We start from the raw sequence: 19,367 nt of genomic DNA on the forward strand, positions 1-19,367 counted from the left end.
TAGTCACATCTCTATTTCCTTATTTTTTCAAGTCTGACTTCCTCCCTAGTAGTCTGCTCTAAGAGGTCAAGTCTGTTTTGTTCCTTACTGTTTCCCAGGGATCTTGTACAGTACCTGGAATTGATTCATATCAGATGTATATAACTTTGTCCAAAGGTCATATTATTTCCTTTTTATTTTTTTGGCTCTGGGACTCTCACACAAGCTTTGGCTCCAAATTATACTGTTCTGAACCTCTTAATAATACATAATATTTTCCAAAAGTTTGGTACAGAGAAGGAATAGTGGGCATGTGTCTTTATTTTGGTCACCAACTTTTGCATCTGCCTTCACCTGTCCAGGGAGTTCCCCAGCTCATAAGACAGTCCACCTCTCACTGTGGCAGAGGAGAATGCCAACTATTTGCTTTACCAGCCTCTCTTTGCTGCAAGAGCACATGACCTGAACACTGTCAATCAGATATCTCTGTTCCAGATCTGAATCATAAGTCTTCCTTCCTCTTTTCTTGCAAGGACAGTTTCTGGGGATAAGAATTCATGAAGCTTTGGTCCCTGGCTCACTACCCTGAGTACTGGATGGGCAGGTGTGGTATGGAATCCATTTACTGCAGCTGGTAGGGTTTCTTAGAAGACCTGTTGCAGATATTTATTTCATCTGGTCCAATTTAGGAGATGAGAGCTCTTGCCACCCCTGCTGCCACTGGCAATGCTGGAACCTTTTAAAACATCACAGAGCTACCCTATTAGAGTCTCTACCTGACAGATCATGAGAAGGGGATTTTCCTGATCCATACCTTAATTAACAAAGAGCCTGGCTTTATTACAGGCCATCAGTCTTGTATTTCTACAAACATACTGTCTGGTTTTTATAAAGCAGCACCTTCTCTGCTGCGCTCAAAATGATTTCTTTATGCACCTTTTCTATAGAACAGATATTCAGGTATCCCTGAAAGTAAATTGATGTGAGCTCTTTAGAAAATTGGAAGTGCCAATTACATTCAGCAAATATTATTGAGCATCTTCTGTATGCCAGAAACTATGTTAGAACTGTGCTAGACACAGAGTTGGCCAGGACAGCCACGATTCCTAACCTCAAATATCAAATAAATAACTGAAAATGCCAAAACTGCTATGAAGGGGAAGGACTACGGGACGATATAACACACAGATCTAACCTTATCTAGGTATCAGCAAAGGCTTTCTGTCTAGGACTCTTAAGACCTTATATGCCAGGGAGTGGCCATGTATTCTACTGCATGGTCTATGACCTCTCAGGGCCAAAATTTACAGTATGTATTATGTGAAGGATAGTTGCTGTTGGTTAAAAATTTGTAGGGCTTTATGGCTTTCAGTAAGACAGTTGCTCCCAGAGTGGTATTTGACTGGAGTGCCTAGATGGCAGTATTGTTTTCTTTGGACCATGAGCCCTAAAGGAAGAGACCAGGCTTTGTCAATCCTGTAATTCACTGTGGCCAGCAAAGTAAGCCTGGCAAACAGCTCACATTCAATGAGTGTTGAAGTTATCACAGTGAAACAGGGCATACTGTAGGAGGAATCAAGTCCAACCGTTGGCCCAAGGATGTTTTCAAACAAACAAAACAAACAAACAAAAACCCCTACCTTCTTCCTAGACTAAAACACTTAACTCTGATGCCATAGCTCTTAACCACCATGTCACATTATTTGCAGCTGAAAAGAGTGTCTTCTAGAAGAATAGTTAAAAATAATAAAAACACTTATATAGTACTTACTATGTGCCAGTCACTGATTTTTGGAATTTTGCATTTATTAACTCGGTTACTATTACAAATCAATGAAGTGAAGTATATCATCCCCATTTTACAGTTGGAGAATGGAACTACAGAGAAGTTAAGTGAAACGCCAAGGTCCCATAGCCCCAGAGTGGCAAAGACAATAGTTGAGGCCAGGCTTTTGCAATGGAGGCTATGCTCCTAACCACTGCGATTTGTCACCTTTTTTTGGCAAACATGAGAATATCATACTTTATTGCATTTCATCTCTGATTATATTCCTCACATCTTATTTTTATTTTGAGTAATTTCTTTCCCTTGATATTATATGAAGTGACTGCGGATGCCTGAACCTCAAACCTTTTTTTGCTAGTGCCTGCAACCCAGGAGCTGACTGACTGAACATCTTTTTGGAATCACACTTTATAGATGAGCTCTGTACCCGTACACAATCATTTCTTATTTCATAATGAGGTTTTTCATTTTCACACAGCAACCTCATAAAAAGACACATGGTTGATGTTAAAAAACATATGCAATTGCTGCAAATAACTTTCTATGTTGGCCTGCGCACAAAAAAGAGAGAGAGAGAAAACTCTGAGCACAAGCCAAGTGCTGGTGAAGAGCAAAGTGATTCTGCATCGGGTGAGGTGTTTGAGTGAACGCCTTCAAGATCCCTGCCAGCACTAGGAGTCTAGTGCCGTGGACTGACTGAATTCCCTCAAAGTTCCTGTGTTGAAACCCTAATGCCAATGTGATAACATCAGAAGGCTGGGCCTGTGGGATTTGGTCATGAGGGTGGAGTCCTCATGAGTAAGATCAGTGCCTGTCTTAGTCTATTTTGGGCTGCTATAACAGAATATCTGAGATTGGGTCATTTATAACGAATAGATATTTTATTTCTTCAGTTCACAGGGGTGAGAAGTGCAAGGTCAGTGGCAGGCATCTTGCAAGGGCCTTCTTGCTGCATCATTCTGTGGTGGAAGGCAGAAGGGCAAGAGGAGGCAAGGGTGAGAGATAAACCCGCTTTTACAACAAATCCACTCTCTTGGTAACTAACTCACTCCTGAGATAATGACATTAATGCATTCAAGAAGGCCGAGCCCTGTGACCTAATCACCTCTTATTAGGTCCCATCTCCCAGGGCTGTTGTTGCATTAGGGATTAAGCTTCCAACACATGAACTTTGGGAAAACACATTCGAACCATAGCAATACCTTTGTAAGGAGAGGCCCACAAGCCAGCTTGCTCTGTTTCTGCCATGTGGGGATACAGAGAGAAGTCAGCAGTGTGCATCTTGGGAGAGCCCTCCCAGAACTCAACCATGCTGGTGCCCTGATCTTAGACTTTCAGTCTTCACTTCAGAACTGTGATTCATACATTTATGTTCTTTATAAGCCACCCATTTTATGGTACTTTTTTATAGCAGCCCACACAGACTAAGACACCTAGGAACAAAACCCTCACAAAAAAGGAGAAGAGTACCTTTGGCTATGAGTGCCATGACTCTCAGTTTTTCTCAAGTCTGCAGCTGCTTTGTTTTGCTGTGGATAATCTGATGCTGCACTGTTTAAAAACCAGAGTAGCTTTTCATAATTCACCTGAAAATTACATGTAAAATAGAATATCCTCATTTAATTTACATGTAAGGAAAGAGGCCTGTTGAGATAAAATGTGTTTGGCAAATTTTTACATTAAACATTTTTAAAAAACCACTTAAAAATATAGTATCATAATTATTGGTGTTTTTAGCAAGTATTCTAATTATTTTCCCTTCTGGACAAACGGTGAAATTGTACTTCCTGGTTGTCTTGTGGTTGGATAAGGCCATGTGACTAGTTCTGGCCAATGAGTTATAAGCAGAACTGAGACCCTGTGAGCTAACATAAGACCCTCCAGGACTCTTTTTCCCCTTCTGCTGTCCTGTCCAAAAATATCCTAAAGTGGCTGTTTCATCATCCTGGGTCCCAGAGCTAAAATGACAACAGTGTTGAGAACTATGGCTGGCTCTATGGAAATAAAAATGAGAAAAAATAACCTTTTGTGACTTTAAGCCACAAAGACTTTGGGGTTATTACTATAGCATAACCTAACCTCTAGCCTCTCTCTCTCTCCCCACCCCTGCCCCGACTCTCTCTCTTGTTCCTTCTCACATATCTTATACATTTATTATATATGCTGTATTCAGCAGATATATTTAGCTACATTGAGCAGATATATTCAGATAATCTGAAGACAAAAATGTATTAGGCTAAATGAAAAATCTGAAGACCCTTTTCCTGCACAGGAAAGGACTGAAGGAATGTCATCCATTTCCACTGCTAGGCTGGATGCCATCCTAGGGACTCTGGTGGACAGAGAGCTCCAGGGTAGCAGAGGGGTGAGCAGTGGGAAAGAGAAGTTAGATAGGGTCCCTGATAGAAACTAGGTCTCAGGCCAGAAAATCTGGTTGAACTGAATATTCATATAGGTTGCACTAATAAATCAATACTGTATTGCTAAATACTTCTCATAAATATATAACTAATTCTATTAGTTTGCGTTTATCACATTACTAAATCCTGAGACTAAACTTGCAAGGTTGGTTTTGGCCCGGTTTTCTGGATGAGATCATTGAGGTATGGGAGAACTTAAGTAGAGTATGCTCCATGTCACAGAGCTAATGATGGTGGGATTAAGATTAAAGTCCAGGCCTTCTTTTTTAAGGTTTCTGCTGTCTGTTGCTTTGCCATTGATACATGCTCACTAATGATTTTCTTATTGCTATTATTTCTTCCTAGTTTAGGGTATTTTCCTCTGGCTCCCTGAATTTGGTGACACTTGGACTACTCTTTATATTCAGATATAGGTATGAGCTTGGAAAATACAATGCCCAAAGAACTCTGGCCCTGTCACTGGGAAACGTGTGTCTTAGCATGGGGTCTGCCATTAATTCTCTGGTTTCCTAAACAAGTTCCTGGACATCCTCTGGGCCTTAGTTCCTTAATCGGTAAATTTCAAAGATACTCCCCACTTCTAACTCTCTAGGAAGTTGTGATGACACAAAGGAGATCTTTGCTCAGTCTCCATTCTTACCTTGGGTCCTGCAAACTAAGCTAGCTCATGAATAGACTAGAGTGGGCCCATTATCTTGAATCTGTAACTACCCTGATGTTGTTTAAAAGCTGACACTGTGAGTTGGGGCAGGGAGGACCTTTAAAGAGAAATGAAACAGAGCAAAGAGACCTAAGTCTATTTTCCATTCCAACTAGAAATTTCTACACATGAATATAAATAAGCTCTTTTTTTTTTTTTTGAGACGGGGTCTCGCTCTGTCCCCCAGGCTGGAGTTCAGTGGCGCGATCTCAGCTCACTGCAACCTCTGCCTCCCAGGTTCATGCCATTTTCCTGCCTCAGCCTCCCGAGTAGCTGGGACTACAGGTGCCCACCACCAGGCCCGGCTAATTTTTTTTGTATTTTTAGTAGAGATGGGTTTTCACTCTGTTAGCCAGGATGGTCTCGATCTCCTTACCTCGTGATCTGCCCGCCTCAGCCTCCCAAAGTGCTGGGATTATAGGCGTAAGCCACTGTGCTTGGCCTAAAAAAGCTTTTTATCTCAGTAGTCAGTGTTAAAAGTCATTTGCAAGAAAGTTGCTAACTTCTTAATCTTTTACCCTGGTGGGTACAAGTTAAAGAAACAAAAGGAACCCACACTTCCAATAGCATCATGGCCATACCATTTCAGGAGAACCCCTCTTAGAAAATCTCTGACAAAGGATTTTGACTGTTGGTAACTGTAGAGGGACTTCATGCTTCAAAAAGAGGCGGCTCAGCTGAGATTGGAGAAGAAATCCTGAAGAGATTGGGTCCAGGATCTTCAGCTCTTTCTGAAGTTTTTCTAATAAGTTGGAACGCAAAGGACGTGACTTGAGTTCTCTTCTGACCACGGCAAGAAGAAAAGTGTCTTCGTTTGTTGTCCCACTCGGCCTCTGGCCAATATCCTAACAAAACAATGAAAAACAAAGAGCCAGACTCTTCAATCAGCCAGCTAAAGACCAAAGCAAGGAAGCAGAGGTGCACTGGGGCTGGTATCTGAGCATCCACTCTCAGGCCTGGCCTGGAGCAGGACAAGTCAGTGGCACTGAAGGTGAGCATTCAATCTGGTGTATTCATTATTTACAATGCATCAGCTCTCTTCCTTCAGGAGAAGAAAGCAAATCCTAGAGTAAATGGTCTGGTAGAAGATGCTTTAACATACATCATTTGCCTTTTACAAAATAACTGCTTTGATGGTATGAGAATTTAGAGTAACACATTTTGGAGACCCATTGTAGCTGGGAGTTTAGCACAGGGGATGCAAATTAAGGATGGTGTCTAGACCCTGACTGAGTTAACTGGGAGCATCATGGCCCTTTCTGAGCTCAGCAATCCTAGAAAAGGAGGAAGGTGGGAGGAACATGAAGAGTTCGGTTGAAATTTTTAAGGTTTGTCTGTGAACTCCCCAGGACACTTTCTGGAAAGCTGACTGGATAAACGAAGTCTGGTGTCCATTTGTCCATTCTCAGACTGTCTTTATTTTTATTATTTTATTATTTTTTTTGTAGAGGTGGGGTCTCACTATGTTGTCCAGGCTGGTCTCAAACTCCTGGCTTCAAGTGATCCTCCCATATTGGCTTCTCAAAGTGCTGGCCTTACAGGTGTGAGTCACTATGACCAGCCCTCAGACCGACTTATCATCTGCTCTACATCAAGAAATACAGTCAACAACCAATACTCCGTCATCTACAATAGACACAACTCAACAACTCTTAGTATACACACCTCAGGTTGGTCAGAGCCGCCTCTCACCATCTGTTCCAAGGACCAGTCTCTAAGCTTTCTCCTGGGAACGCCATGAACATAGGATAGGGACTGGTCTCCGGTTGGTACAGAGCTACAGTGGACATTTGCCTGACTGGGAATCTTAACAGAACAAGGACAAAGGGAAGCAAGGAGCAGAAGAGGAGGTAGGGAAGAGAAGGAGGAAAGAAGGGAGAAAATGAGTAAGCCAACCAATTTCTTTAAGCACATTCCCAGTTCTAAATGAACTTCTGCCCATTTATCATCGAGTCATTGAATCATCAGTGAAGAAATGTTGCCTTCACACCAATTTCAGCATTATACGCTTAACACATGTTAGACAAATATATTCACAGGTAGGTATGTTTCATTTGGGCAAGAAAGTGTCTGTGACAGGCCAAAAATAATAGGTAGAACATAAGGTGTTTATAGTCAAATGTGGGGTTCTTATTAGAGATAAGGGTATCATTAGGCTGTTTTAATTAGGAGGTTCAGGAAGGGCAGCAAAGGTAATTGTTAACTTTAACAAGAGATTGAAAAGCTCAGAATATTATACTGTAGGAGTAATGTCACTAAAAGTTACAATAGCATAAATGATAGAATTAGGATCAATAATAAAACCCCGTTCTCTCTTGCCATGGAGCATGGTATATTAATTGTGTTTTTAAATTATTCATATTTTATGGTGTTTTGACATCTTAAGAAGGTAGGCCTTGCTGGCTGGGGGGACTGCCCCTCCCAGGACTATCTAATTCCTAGAGATGGTAAACAACTGGCCTGCTAATACATCTTTCATATGCAAACCAATCCTGAGTTCAAAACCTAAGATACCTCCTTTATTTAACTCTCACACAGCAAGCCTTTTTTTCTCCTGCCCTAAATAAATCCAAGACTAGGTTCCAGACAACCAGGATAGTCACTATGCCCCAAAGCCTGGGGGAATTATTCCAACTAGCCAGTCCTAAGCTGTTTGTTCTGCCCTGCCTTGCCTTTCCCACCTAAACCCCAGAGAAAGGCTATGGCTTGTGCTTTTCTCTCCTTGCTCCTCCTTTTGCCTCTTGATGTCCTCAAGTAGCCCAATGTGGTGTGGAATCCCCGCTTCTCTTGGGAAATGAAAGCAATTAACTCTTTTTTCAAAGGCAATTGTTTCCAAATATGTTATCTTACCGTACCTGATTAAAACAAAAACTTGGTACAAATCAAGACACGTGGTTATTTTATTTATTTATTTATTTATTTATTTATTTATTTATTTATTTTTGAGACAGAATCTTGTGTTGTCACCCAGGCTGGAGTGCAGTGGCACGATCTCAGCTCACTGCAACCTCTGCCTCTCGGGTTCAAGTTATTCTCCTGCCTCAGCCTCTGGACACATGGTTATTTTTAATACCAGGTAATAGAAAGGTGACATGATCAGAAGGATTCTCTAGAAACTACTAAATTGACAGCCATGTTGAATAACCTATCAGTATGAATAGCAACCCAGAGATGTTTTATAGTCATGAACATTTTAAGTAAAAACCAAGAGGCTCTCTAGAGTGAGCAGAAGTAGGCAAGAGTGACAGAGAGTTCTGAATAGGCATAAAAATCACAAGAGTTATTTATTTGGTTCATACTCTCTGTACAAGGCACCACATGGGTGTCCTGCTCATGTCATTATTTAAATCATTACAACGACACTACAAGGTAGGTAGTACTAGCACCCTTTTACTTTTGGAAAACCAAGGTTTGCAGAAGTTAAATAACCTTATTCCTTCGTTTAAAAAACATTTATGGTTTGTCTAGTCTGGGCCAGGCACTGTCATTAGCTCTACAGTGAAAAAAACAGACTCAGCCCCTGCTCTCACAGAGTTTGCAGATGGTGGGAGGCATAGCAAGTAACCATGCAATAGAAAAGGGATTCTAAGGGCCACTCTCAGAATAGTCCATGGTCCACCTGATCTCAACTGGGTGGTCCAGGTCTGAAGGGAATGGCATCTAAATCTAGGCTTACAAGATAAGTCAGGTTTGGATTTGGATAGGCTAACAAGTGGGGAGGGAGGAGGAGAGGACAAAAGGATTACAGGAAGAGTGAACTGGATATAGAAAACCCTAAAGGTGCATGCATGCATGTAAGAGATGATGCTTTCAAAGCATAGTTTAACTTTTGGAAAAGGCAAAAGATAAACCTGGAGAGAGAGGCAGGAGAAAGGCAATGAATTACCTTTAGTCTTGTTAGCATCTATGCTTTATTCTGAGGGCAATAGGAGCTATAAAAATATTATTAGTAGAGCAATGACTAGAGCAGAGTTGTCCAAAACTTACTCCCTAGTAAATTGTGCAGATATTTGAATCCTTCTTTTCACAATTACCCCAGGGTGAGGGAGATTCAATGTTCAGTCCACAGAGCAATTTCACTTTTTTTTTCCTTTTTTTTTGAGACTGAGTCTCACTCTGCCACCAGGCTGGAGTACAGTGGCGCAGTCTTGGCTCACTGCAACCTCCACCTCCCGGGTTCGAGAGATTTTCCTGCCTCGGCCTCCAGAGTAGCTGGAACTACAGGTGGATGCCACCATGCCCAGCTAATTTTTTTTGTTGTTGTTGTATTTTTAGTAGAGATGAGATTTCACCATGTTGTCCAGTATGGTCTTGAACTCTTGATCTTGTGATCCGCCCGCCTTGGCCTCCCAAAGTGCTGGGATTATAGGCCTGAGCCATCGTGCCTGGCCAATTTCACTCTTTAAAATATTTGGCTAGGTATTTCAGACATATTGCTCACAGGACAATATGTTTCTTTGCAAATTATTTGCAATATAAAATATTTCCATTTTCAGCCACATACAAATATATATATTTTTTACCTCTGAGAAGTTATGTGTTTCTATATGATAGTGTTTTAAAGAAATGTTATCAATACTTCATCACTCCATGAGTCAAAGTATCTTTCAGTTGCTTTTGTTTTCATTTAAACATGAAAACGTATTAAGTGCCTTTATCCTTGACACTACAGATACAAATGAACAAGGCAGGTGTGACTCCTGCCCTCATAGTTCTTTGGGCCTAGACATCACAGGCTGAGTTTTATTTATTTATTTTTTTGAGACAGAGTCTCGCTCTGTTGCCCAGGCTGGAGTGCAGTGGCACGATCTCAGCTCACTGCAACCTCCAGCTCCCGGCTTCACACTATTCTCCTGCCTCAGCCTTCCAAGTAGCTGGGACTAAAGGCACCCGCCACCATGCCTGGCTAGTTTTTTTGTATTTTTAGTAGAAATGGATTTTCACCATGTTAGTCAGGATGGTCTTGATCTCCTGACCTCGTGATCCACCCGCCTCGACCTCCCAAGGTGCTGGGATTACAGGTGTGAGTCTTCGCACCCAGCCACAGACTGAGTTTTTTGGCTTCACCTATGGAAACAGGAAAATATACTATACGCCCAGGAATGCTGTGAAGAATGAGTGTTATGTATTTTAAATATTTTATAATTCTAAAACCTTATGATATATTTATTTGTTGTGTTTTGTGTATCTTCCTCCAGTATTATGATCTCCATGTGGGCCAGGACTCTGTCTTGTGCCTGGCTGACACCCCCACAACATCCAGAATAGCTCTGAATCTGCTGAAAAACTAGAGCAACAGCATGGGAGAATGGGGAGGAGCTCTTGGTGCATGGGTTCAGGCCAGCTGCAGGCTGGGCTTCAGATTTCTCCCTTGCTGATTGATTTAAGTCACGGGGGGCTGTTGTTTCTCCAAAGTGAAGAGTGTTCCCCATGTGTTAAAAAAGATAAAATGGGAAATTTTATCAAGATTCCCCATGTTTCTGACCTTGGGATTTGTCAGAGCACCCATGAAGTCTCTAATACCATAGATTTCTCTCATTTAGTTTACTTTGAGTCACAAAATGCCAGTTGGGGACCAGCACCATAGCCTAAAGTGACTTCAATCAATTCTAGTTGTGTGATGTTTGCCTAAAAGAACTGGTACAAATGAAGCACAGAAATCTAACACAGATTTACTAACTCTTCTGGGGGTGTTGGAACTTGCAAGAGTTGGAAATGTAAACAAGTCTTTTAAAGGTTGCTTATAAATAAAACTATTTTTGAGTGTGTGTGGAGTCATCCACACTCTCTTTCAAGACAAGTGAACACAACAAATCATCTTAACATTATGCAATGGATAGCTGTGGTTTGGGAGAAAATTTCCAGAGATAGCATTAAATGCAGATGTGAAAAGTTCTGTTTCTTGAACAACTTAGACCAAGGTACGGGGGTGTTCTAGAAAGCTGTTAAATGGCTCAAAAATGGCCACTAGTGATAATGAGGACGGCCATGAGAAACATCAAGTAGAATGTTGGATACATTTTTTTAAAGAAATGTAGACTTAGAAAAACATGTATTTCCAAATTAATATTATATGTAATATGTGATTTTAAATGTGCTTTAACCAAATTAATACAATACATATTGATATTATTCATTTGACTATTTTACTCATATTTGTAACAATGTATATTTTGTTTACATTTTAACTTTTAATTTTGGAAACTTCAAACACAGGCACACGTAGAGATAACAGGATGATGAAACTCCCTGTGCTCATCATCAGGCTTCAATGATCAGTTGACAGTCTTATTTTATTTATCCCCACATTACCCCCCACCAGAGATGAAGTGAGCCTAGACAGTGTGTTATTTCGTCCACATTATTTCAGCATGTGTCTATAAAGCAGTGGTTCTTAAAGTGTAGTTTTTGGGCCAGAAGCTTCAGCTTCACCTGGGATTTTGTGAGAAATGAGAATTCTTGAGACCCACCCCAGACCCGCTAAATAAAAATTTGTGGGATGGGGCCCAGAAATCTGTGTTTGAATAAGTCCTCCAGTAATTCTGATTTAGCACACTGAAGTTTGAGAACCACTGCCCCAAGAATGAGGACTCTTTTTAAATACACAATAACATTATAACACTTTAAAAATTCCTTATTATTAACAGTAATTCCTCAATACCTCCAAATGTCTTATCAGCCTTTAGAATCCCCCAGTTTTCTGGTAAATCTTATTTTCATAGTTTATATATTCAAAATATAAACCATATATTGCAATAGGTTAATATTTCTTACAGCTTTTAAAATTCCTTCCTTCCTTCCTTCCTTCCTTCCTTCCTTCCTTCCTTCCTTCCTTCCTTCCTTCCTTCCTTCTTTCCTTCCTTCCTTCCTTCTTTCATTCTTTTTTTCTGTCACCCAAGCTAGAGTGCAGTATCTCAGCCATTATTCACCGCAGCCTGGCCTGAACTCCTAGACTCAGCCAATCCCCTATCTCATCCTCCCAAGTAGCTAGGACTAGAGGTGCACACCACCACACCCAGCTAACGTTTGTAGTTTTTTGTAGAGATGGGGTCTTGGTAGGTTGCCCAGAGTGACCTTGAATTCCTGACCTGAAGCAGTTCTCTTACCTTGACCTCCCAAAGTGTTGGGACTACAGGCATGAGCCACTGCATCCAGCCATATCTTTTTAAATGTCCAGTCTTCCCACTCTGCCCCTTTCATCATTGTTTTTTCTTGCAATTGTTGAAGAAGCTGTGTTGTCTGCACTGTAGAGTTTTACACAGTCTGCATTTTCTGGCATCCCTACGCTGTTTTTAAAAAGTATCATTTATTTCCTGTAAATTAGTAGTTAAATCTAAAGTCTTATTTATGTTCCAGTTCAATTTTATTTGGCAAGACATTTTTATAGGTGGTATATTTTCCCATGGAAGCATATGCTATCTAATTGTCTTTTTTTAGATCATAATTACAGGCATTCATATGCATTGCTTAATTCTTTTTGTTTTCATTAGGGCTTTGCAAAATGGTGATATTCTTATCCCACCATTATTTCTTCATTTATTAACAGAAATAGTTCTTTAAAGGAAAATGTTCCTTCATCAACTATTACTTCAGATACAGTTTGCATAGAAAATAGCCAACTGAATAAATGCTTGGTTCTTTTATTTACTGTTTTTTCAAATAAAGAGTTTGTTCCCCAGCATTCTTCAGAGATGACCAATGAGTTTTTATTTTTTAAAATAATAATTATGAATGTATACATTTAAACATATTTAATGTGTTTATTGCAATTATTATTTTTATTGATGCCTAAATTATGTGGCTTTCAAACTGTGGGATCCTCTTTAAGTTAGATCCTGAGTCTTTTTTGACCAGTCTTAGGAAGTCTTTGGTATCGTCATTGCTTTTGGTGTAAGTGGATATTTCAGGCTCAAAACTGGAATCAGCTCTTGGAATTTTACTGAACATAATGCAGATGCAAGGCTACTCATTGCTTTGGGACAAGTCATTGTTTCTAAATTTTTCCAATGGACAGAACTGGGAAATACATTTTTAAAAAGAGTTCATACTAATTTTTCATTTCAAATGTAGTATCACAGGAGTTTTACGTAATTTTATTAATACTCTATCTATATTTTATTTCTTCTATACCCCAAATCACAAGTCCAAATAAAAAAAAACCCCACCAAGATAATGACTCACTTGCTTTATCACATAAAATATAGACACAGAGAATAACAGTATCAACATAATGGTCATTAAAAACATTTAAATATATTTTTTCAAGAAATATTTTCCTTACAGTAAATATTCCACTAGGTATATGCAATGAAGTCATTGTGTTTTAAAATCATTTACAATTGTTTCATGGTTTCATGGCCTTGCTTCCTGGTTTCATGGCCTGCTTCCTGGTTTCATGGCCTTATGTAGTCTCCTTCATCCCCTCAACATTTAATTAAGATTGGTCTATGTGACCAGTAGAATACTGTGGAAGTGATGGTACATTACTTCTGAGATTAGGTTATAGAAGATATTGCAGCTTCCAATTGGATTGTGTAGAATCAATCTCTCTCCATCACTCATTTTGTGGGAAGCCAGCCATATCATGCACACCCCTAGAGAGAAGCCCACATGAGAAAAGATGAGACCTGTGGACACAACCAGGAGGCCTCTATCAATAGCCACATGAGTGAGCTTAGAAGTAGATCCTCTAGTTCTGATCAAGCTTTCAGATGACTGCATCCCTGGGTGAAATCTGGGGTGAAATTTTACAAGACTTTGAACCAAAATCTCCCATCTAAGCCACTCCTAGATTTCTTTCCCTGAGAAACAGTAGCAGGTAATATGTGTTTATTGATTCTAGTGACTAAGTTTTAGGGCAATTTGTTATGCACCAAAAGATAACAAAACCAGATTTATTTTATTTTGTTTTTGATTTTTACAAATTGATTTTCTTAACATATAATTTTACTTTATAATTCTGTAGTGTAAAAAATTTATGTGGTTGCAAAGCAAAACAAGACATTCAGAGAAGTATGCTTTCTATTTTTTTATGCCTTCATCATGTTCCACCTATCCCCAAGAGATAACCACTTTTTAAAAATGTTCTTAATTAATTCCTTCATTTTAAAAAACATAAAGGATATGTACATGATAGATATATAGATAGATAGATACCTGGTAGAATAATCTATATATTTTTTCTACCTCACTTTTATTCAATTAATAATGTATCTTGTTACATTACTCCACATAGTAATATATAATAATATTCATATATATACAAATTCTATATTTCTTTTTACAATTTCATAGTACTCCATGTATGGATGTACCTTAGTTTATTCAAACAGTCCATTATCTATGGAAATTTAGGTTGTTTATAATTTTTTGGTATAACAGGTAATGTTGCAATGTATATCTTCTGTATAAATCTTTTAATATTATATTTTTCAAGTACATCTTTGGGATAGATTTCTCAAAGTGAGATTTTCTTATAAAAAATGTAGATGTAGTTCTGCTAATTATTATCAATTTTTCTTCCAAAACAGTTTTTCCATTTAAAATTTTTTCTATCATTGTAGCAGTGTATCTGTTTCCCCATAGCCTTCCAACAAAGTATATTATCAATATTATGGATTTTGCCAAATTATGTTATCAATTTCCTGGATTTTGCTAATGAGAAATTATATCTCAGGTAGAATTAATTTGCATTCTACTTATTAAAAGCAAGTCCACATCTTTTCATATATTTAAGGAACACTTACATTTGGTTTACTGTGAAATGCCTGTTCATATATTTTGCCCATTTTTCTAATAGTTTACTGCCCTTTTTCTTCTCTATTTTAAGTAGAATATTCTATAGATGAGAGATATATTTGTTAATAATGCAAGTTGTAGATTTTCCTCCTACTTTGTCAGGTGTTTATGTGCTTTGCTTACGGGGGTTCTGGCCATATGGTGAAAATAATCACTCCTTCGGTGAAAAGGATCACTGTATTTCTCATTGTATCTGCAACTTGAGTCCTACTTAAGAAAGTTTCCCCTTATCCCATATGATAGAGGAAATCACTCAAGTTTACTTGTACTATTTGTATATTTTTATTTCTTTACACTTAAACCTTTGATGTATTTGGAATATATCCTGATATACATCCTATATATGTACAGTATATGATGAATATACCCAACTCAAAACTTCTCTAAAGCTGTCCAATAATGTGTCACTGATTAAAATGTCCATCTGTTTCTTATTAATTTTCAATGTCACCTTTATCATATACAAAATAACAATATGCCAGTGGGTTTATTTCTGAATTTTTCTTTTCAATTTCATTGGTCTTTCATGTATTCATGTGCCAAAACCACATGATTTTAAATATAGAGACTTTTTGTTTTAACATCTGCTAATGATATCTTACCCACTCCTCATAGTGCTGCTCTCCTTTTCAGGGTTTTCCTGACTATTCATGCTTATTTGTTATTCCAAATTAACTTGCTGATCAATTTGGCTAGTTGTAAAACAAAACAAAATAAAAACCTAATAGTATTTTGTTTTGTTGAAATCCCAACAAATTTATAAATTACCCTAGGGAGGATTGACTTTTGATGATGTTAACATTTTATGTACAAGAAAACAGCATACCTTTCCATTTGTTAAAATTACTCTTATGTCTTTCAGGAGTGCTTTATATTTTGTTCTCATACAGGTTTGGACATTTCTTGTTAAGTTTATGCTGTGACATTTAATTAATTTATTTAGTTAATTTACTTCTACATTTATTTACTATTGTAAATGGTGCCTTTTCTTCCATTTTATCTTCTAACTCATTTTTGTTCACACATATGAAGATCATTGATTTGTGTTATTGATGTTATAACTCTAGTTTGCCAAATTATCTTGATTGTTTTAGTAGTTTTTTCATTAAGTGTCGAGATTTTAGAGGTACAATCTTATACCCCGAAAATAGTTTTACCTCTTCCTTTCTAAATAATATGCCTATACTTTCTTTCTCTTATTTAATTGCATTGGCAAATACCTCCAGCATAATATTAAAAGCCAGTGGAGACAGTGAGCACTATTAACTTCTTCCAAACTGAAATGAGAAAGTCTCTAGTGTTTTCCCATTAAATTAGATGTTGGCTTTGAGCCAATATACAGAGAAAGACATTTGCAAACAAAAATGAACAAGCAACAATTCTTACTCTCAGTGGTCTTATAGACTTGTGGAAGGAGACAGATAAGGAAACAGTTTATTTTAATAGTATGGCAACATCTAATGTAAAAGTATGCACAGATTCACTTGGGAATACATTAGGAAAGGCATTTACCTCAGTCTTGGAAATCAGACCATAATGCTTCTTGATAGAGCTGCTATCTAAGTTGAGACACTTATATGATTAGAAGTTAATGAAATAAAGATGGAGGGAAGAGAATTTTGCCCATAAAGAATAGCTTGGGCAAAGGATTTGAGGTGAAAGGGAACAGAACTCTATTTATGGAATAGAATTTCAGTTAATGAGATGTGGGGATGAAAGTGAAATAGATAAAAGACAGAGTTGAGCTAGAATGCTGAGTCAAGGAGTTTAAATTTTATACCAGGGAAATTGGGATTTAACAAGGGAATTTAAGTGTTTTAAACAGAGGGTATATCTGATCAAGTGGTTCCTCCTAAAAGAGATAACATATATATCCCTGCCCCATTCATGTTGTGCTTGGCCATGTGGTTTGCTTTGGCTAATGGGATGTTAGTGGATATGACACAAGCAAAAAGCAAAGACTTAAAATGTACTTGTGTAATTGAGTTTGTTGTCCTAAAATGTTTCCATCACTATGAGAAGGACATGCTCTGAGGAGCTCACTGGATTCAGAACAAGAAAGCATAGAGCAGACCTGAATCAAATCCAGTTTAGAGCCAAGCCCAGCCCAACCCAACTGAGATAAATAAAAGCTGCCTAAGCTCATATCTGTAGATGTGAGCATAAATGATTATTGTTATAAACCACTCAGTTGTGGTGTGATTTGTTATGCAGCAGTATTTATCACAATAGCTGACCAATACAATGAGAGACCTTTAAAACAGAAAAGTCAATTTGAAGATAATTAAAATCTCCCTGGTGAGACAAAATGGTGGTCTGATTATGGTGATGACAAAGGAAATAAAAGAAAGAGAAGGTTTTGAGAGACACGAAGGAGGTAGAATTTAAAAGACTCTGTGATTGGTTGGATATCAGGGTTAGGGAGAGAGACGAGGAAAGTATGTTCAGGTTTCTTGCTGGTGCAATTGAGAGAGGAGTGAGACCATTCTGTGAGACACAGACCACCAGAAGTACAAGATCAAAGGCTCTGCTTTGAACTTGCTGAATCTGAGCTGCAAATGCACAGCCAAGCAGAAATGTCCTTGACATCTGTCTATTCATCTATAAAATAAAGATAACATCATGTGCATTTACCTACCTTGCAGGGCTATTGTGGAGAATGAACAAGGGAAAACACACAAAAGAGCTTTGAAAAGAAACCTTCCCAATCAACTGTGATAATTATTAAAATTAAAGCACTAACACTTTCATTTTCATGCTGCCAGATGCAAAAAGCACACTGCAATTTTATTTTTGAAACTGTGCTACTGAGTTTGTTGCCAGTCACACATTCTTTTTTATTCTTCTGAGAGAAGGCAGAGCCGATAATTCTGAGAAATGATATAAACAATATGTATTTTTTTCAAAAATGTATCCGTATAAAGCAGAATTTAGAGGCAAAAAGATCCTAGGACTAGGGGTCAGAAGAGCCAAGCTCTTTTCTTGTGAGACCTTGGAGCATTTAAGCTCTCTGGTCCTCTCATTCTTCCTTTGTGAAAGGAAGGTTTGCACTTGTTTATTTCTAAGATATCTCACTGTTCTTATATATACAAAATGAGGGATTCTCTTAACATCTTCAGTTTTACTTACTTCCTACCAATGAGACTCTTTGAACTTACTCTGTGATTTGGAAAAGAGTTTCACACTTGCTCGTCCTCACGCATGTTAGCTCAGTCTTTATCAGCAACTTCTCTTTTGGAGCAAATTCAGCTGGTCCAGATTGCCTGTTACGTCCCAGGCAGGAAAGCTTATTTTCATCTATGTGTGAGTGATAAGGATCTAGAAGGAGTTCTGATTGGTGTGCTTTTGTAACTGCGGCAGGATTCCATTTACCACTTAGTCAAGCTGGTAATGAGGGTCTCTGTACCAGGCAACTGTGGCTGCCATCTGGCAGGCCAGCACCACACGCCCGCCCGGCAGACAGAACCAATTAGTCGGTCCCCACACCTCCCACAAGGCCTTCCTTGTTTGGTGGCTGGGTGTTAGCCCCCGCTGAGCCTCCCACCAGAAACCCTGTTGAGTTCTGGGATGGGAGGGGCAAATTTTCTCCCTGTACTACAGAGCTAGCAAACAATCCAGATCATGGAGGTTAAGAACAGCTTACCTAATGAACATACTACCTATGGTAATGGCAAATGCAGAGTCCATGGCAGGAATGAGCAGCTTGAAGTATTAGGAGGAGTGTCAAGAAACAGATGTCTATATATGAGAGAAAAACTAAAATGGCTTAAGTGCCCATAAGGCGTTTGTTAAGTGAACTGTGTTGTGTTTCTATAAAGGAATGTATACAGTTTGGTGACTAAGGACCTAGAACCTGGGCTTGAATTGTGGGTCTGCCACTTCTCAGTTCTATGACTTTAGCAAGGCACTTGACCTCTCTGTGTCTCAGCTCCCTTAACCATGAACTAAAGATAATAAGAGTTCCTACCTCACTGGGTGCTTGGGAATAATAAATTAGTTAATATCTGTAAAGAGCTCAGAATACTGCCTGGCACATAGTAAATGCTATCCATCTAGTGTTAGTTCTGAGTACAACTCTCACAGAACCATTAAAGATGATGCATAGAATGATTTTTTTCATGCCAAGGGGAGAATTTTTGATATGAAGTGAATCAAGCAGGATAATAAAGAGTATATATAATGACTCCCGTTCTATATCTCTATGCATGAAGGAAAAAAGAGGAAGAAAGGAAAAGAAAACCACTAGTTTACTTTAGTTGATATTTTTCTTCTTATTTATATTCTCCTTCTGTTTTTCAAAAATTGCTACATGATTATGCTATGATTTATAATTAGAAAGATCAATAAAAATTTAAGTAAAGAAAAAAAGAAAACCTAGATAAACATCTTATCTGCACACTTATGAGTCACTTTATCCTTTCTGAGTGTTGGTTTTATCATCTATGCCATGGTGATAGAAATAACAATGGCATCTACCTCACAGGGTTAATTTCAAAGAGTAAATAATAAAATTCACCTGGAAGCATCAGTCAATAATAAAGTCTTTTATAACCATAATATTATTACCAAGGCCATTCTTTGGGAGCAAAAACAACAAATACATTAATGCCAGATTCTAAATTAGGTTAAAAAATTCAGAGGTCTTTGATAATTCAAATGGATTATATCACCTCTGCAGATTCAC

At 38.4% G+C, this 19,367-nt stretch overlaps 1 protein-coding gene across 1 annotated transcript in view; it reads right to left on the minus strand.

Moving 5' to 3' along the window:
- C1H1orf87 (chromosome 1 C1orf87 homolog) overlaps nt 1–19,367 on the minus strand; it is an 81,182-nt gene that overhangs the window by 43,662 nt on the left and 18,153 nt on the right. The window contains exons 3-5 of the mRNA XM_025356202.1: nt 6,551–6,691; nt 5,467–5,730; nt 3,236–3,351 (exon numbers count right to left, since the gene is read on the minus strand). Coding sequence (XP_025211987.1) covers nt 3,236–3,351; nt 5,467–5,730; nt 6,551–6,691 — 521 coding nt within the window. The remainder of the gene's footprint in view (nt 1–3,235; nt 3,352–5,466; nt 5,731–6,550; nt 6,692–19,367) is intronic.

The sequence above is a fragment of the Theropithecus gelada genome, chromosome 1, assembly GCF_003255815.1.
Source record: "Theropithecus gelada isolate Dixy chromosome 1, Tgel_1.0, whole genome shotgun sequence".
NCBI lineage: Eukaryota > Metazoa > Chordata > Mammalia > Primates > Cercopithecidae > Theropithecus > Theropithecus gelada.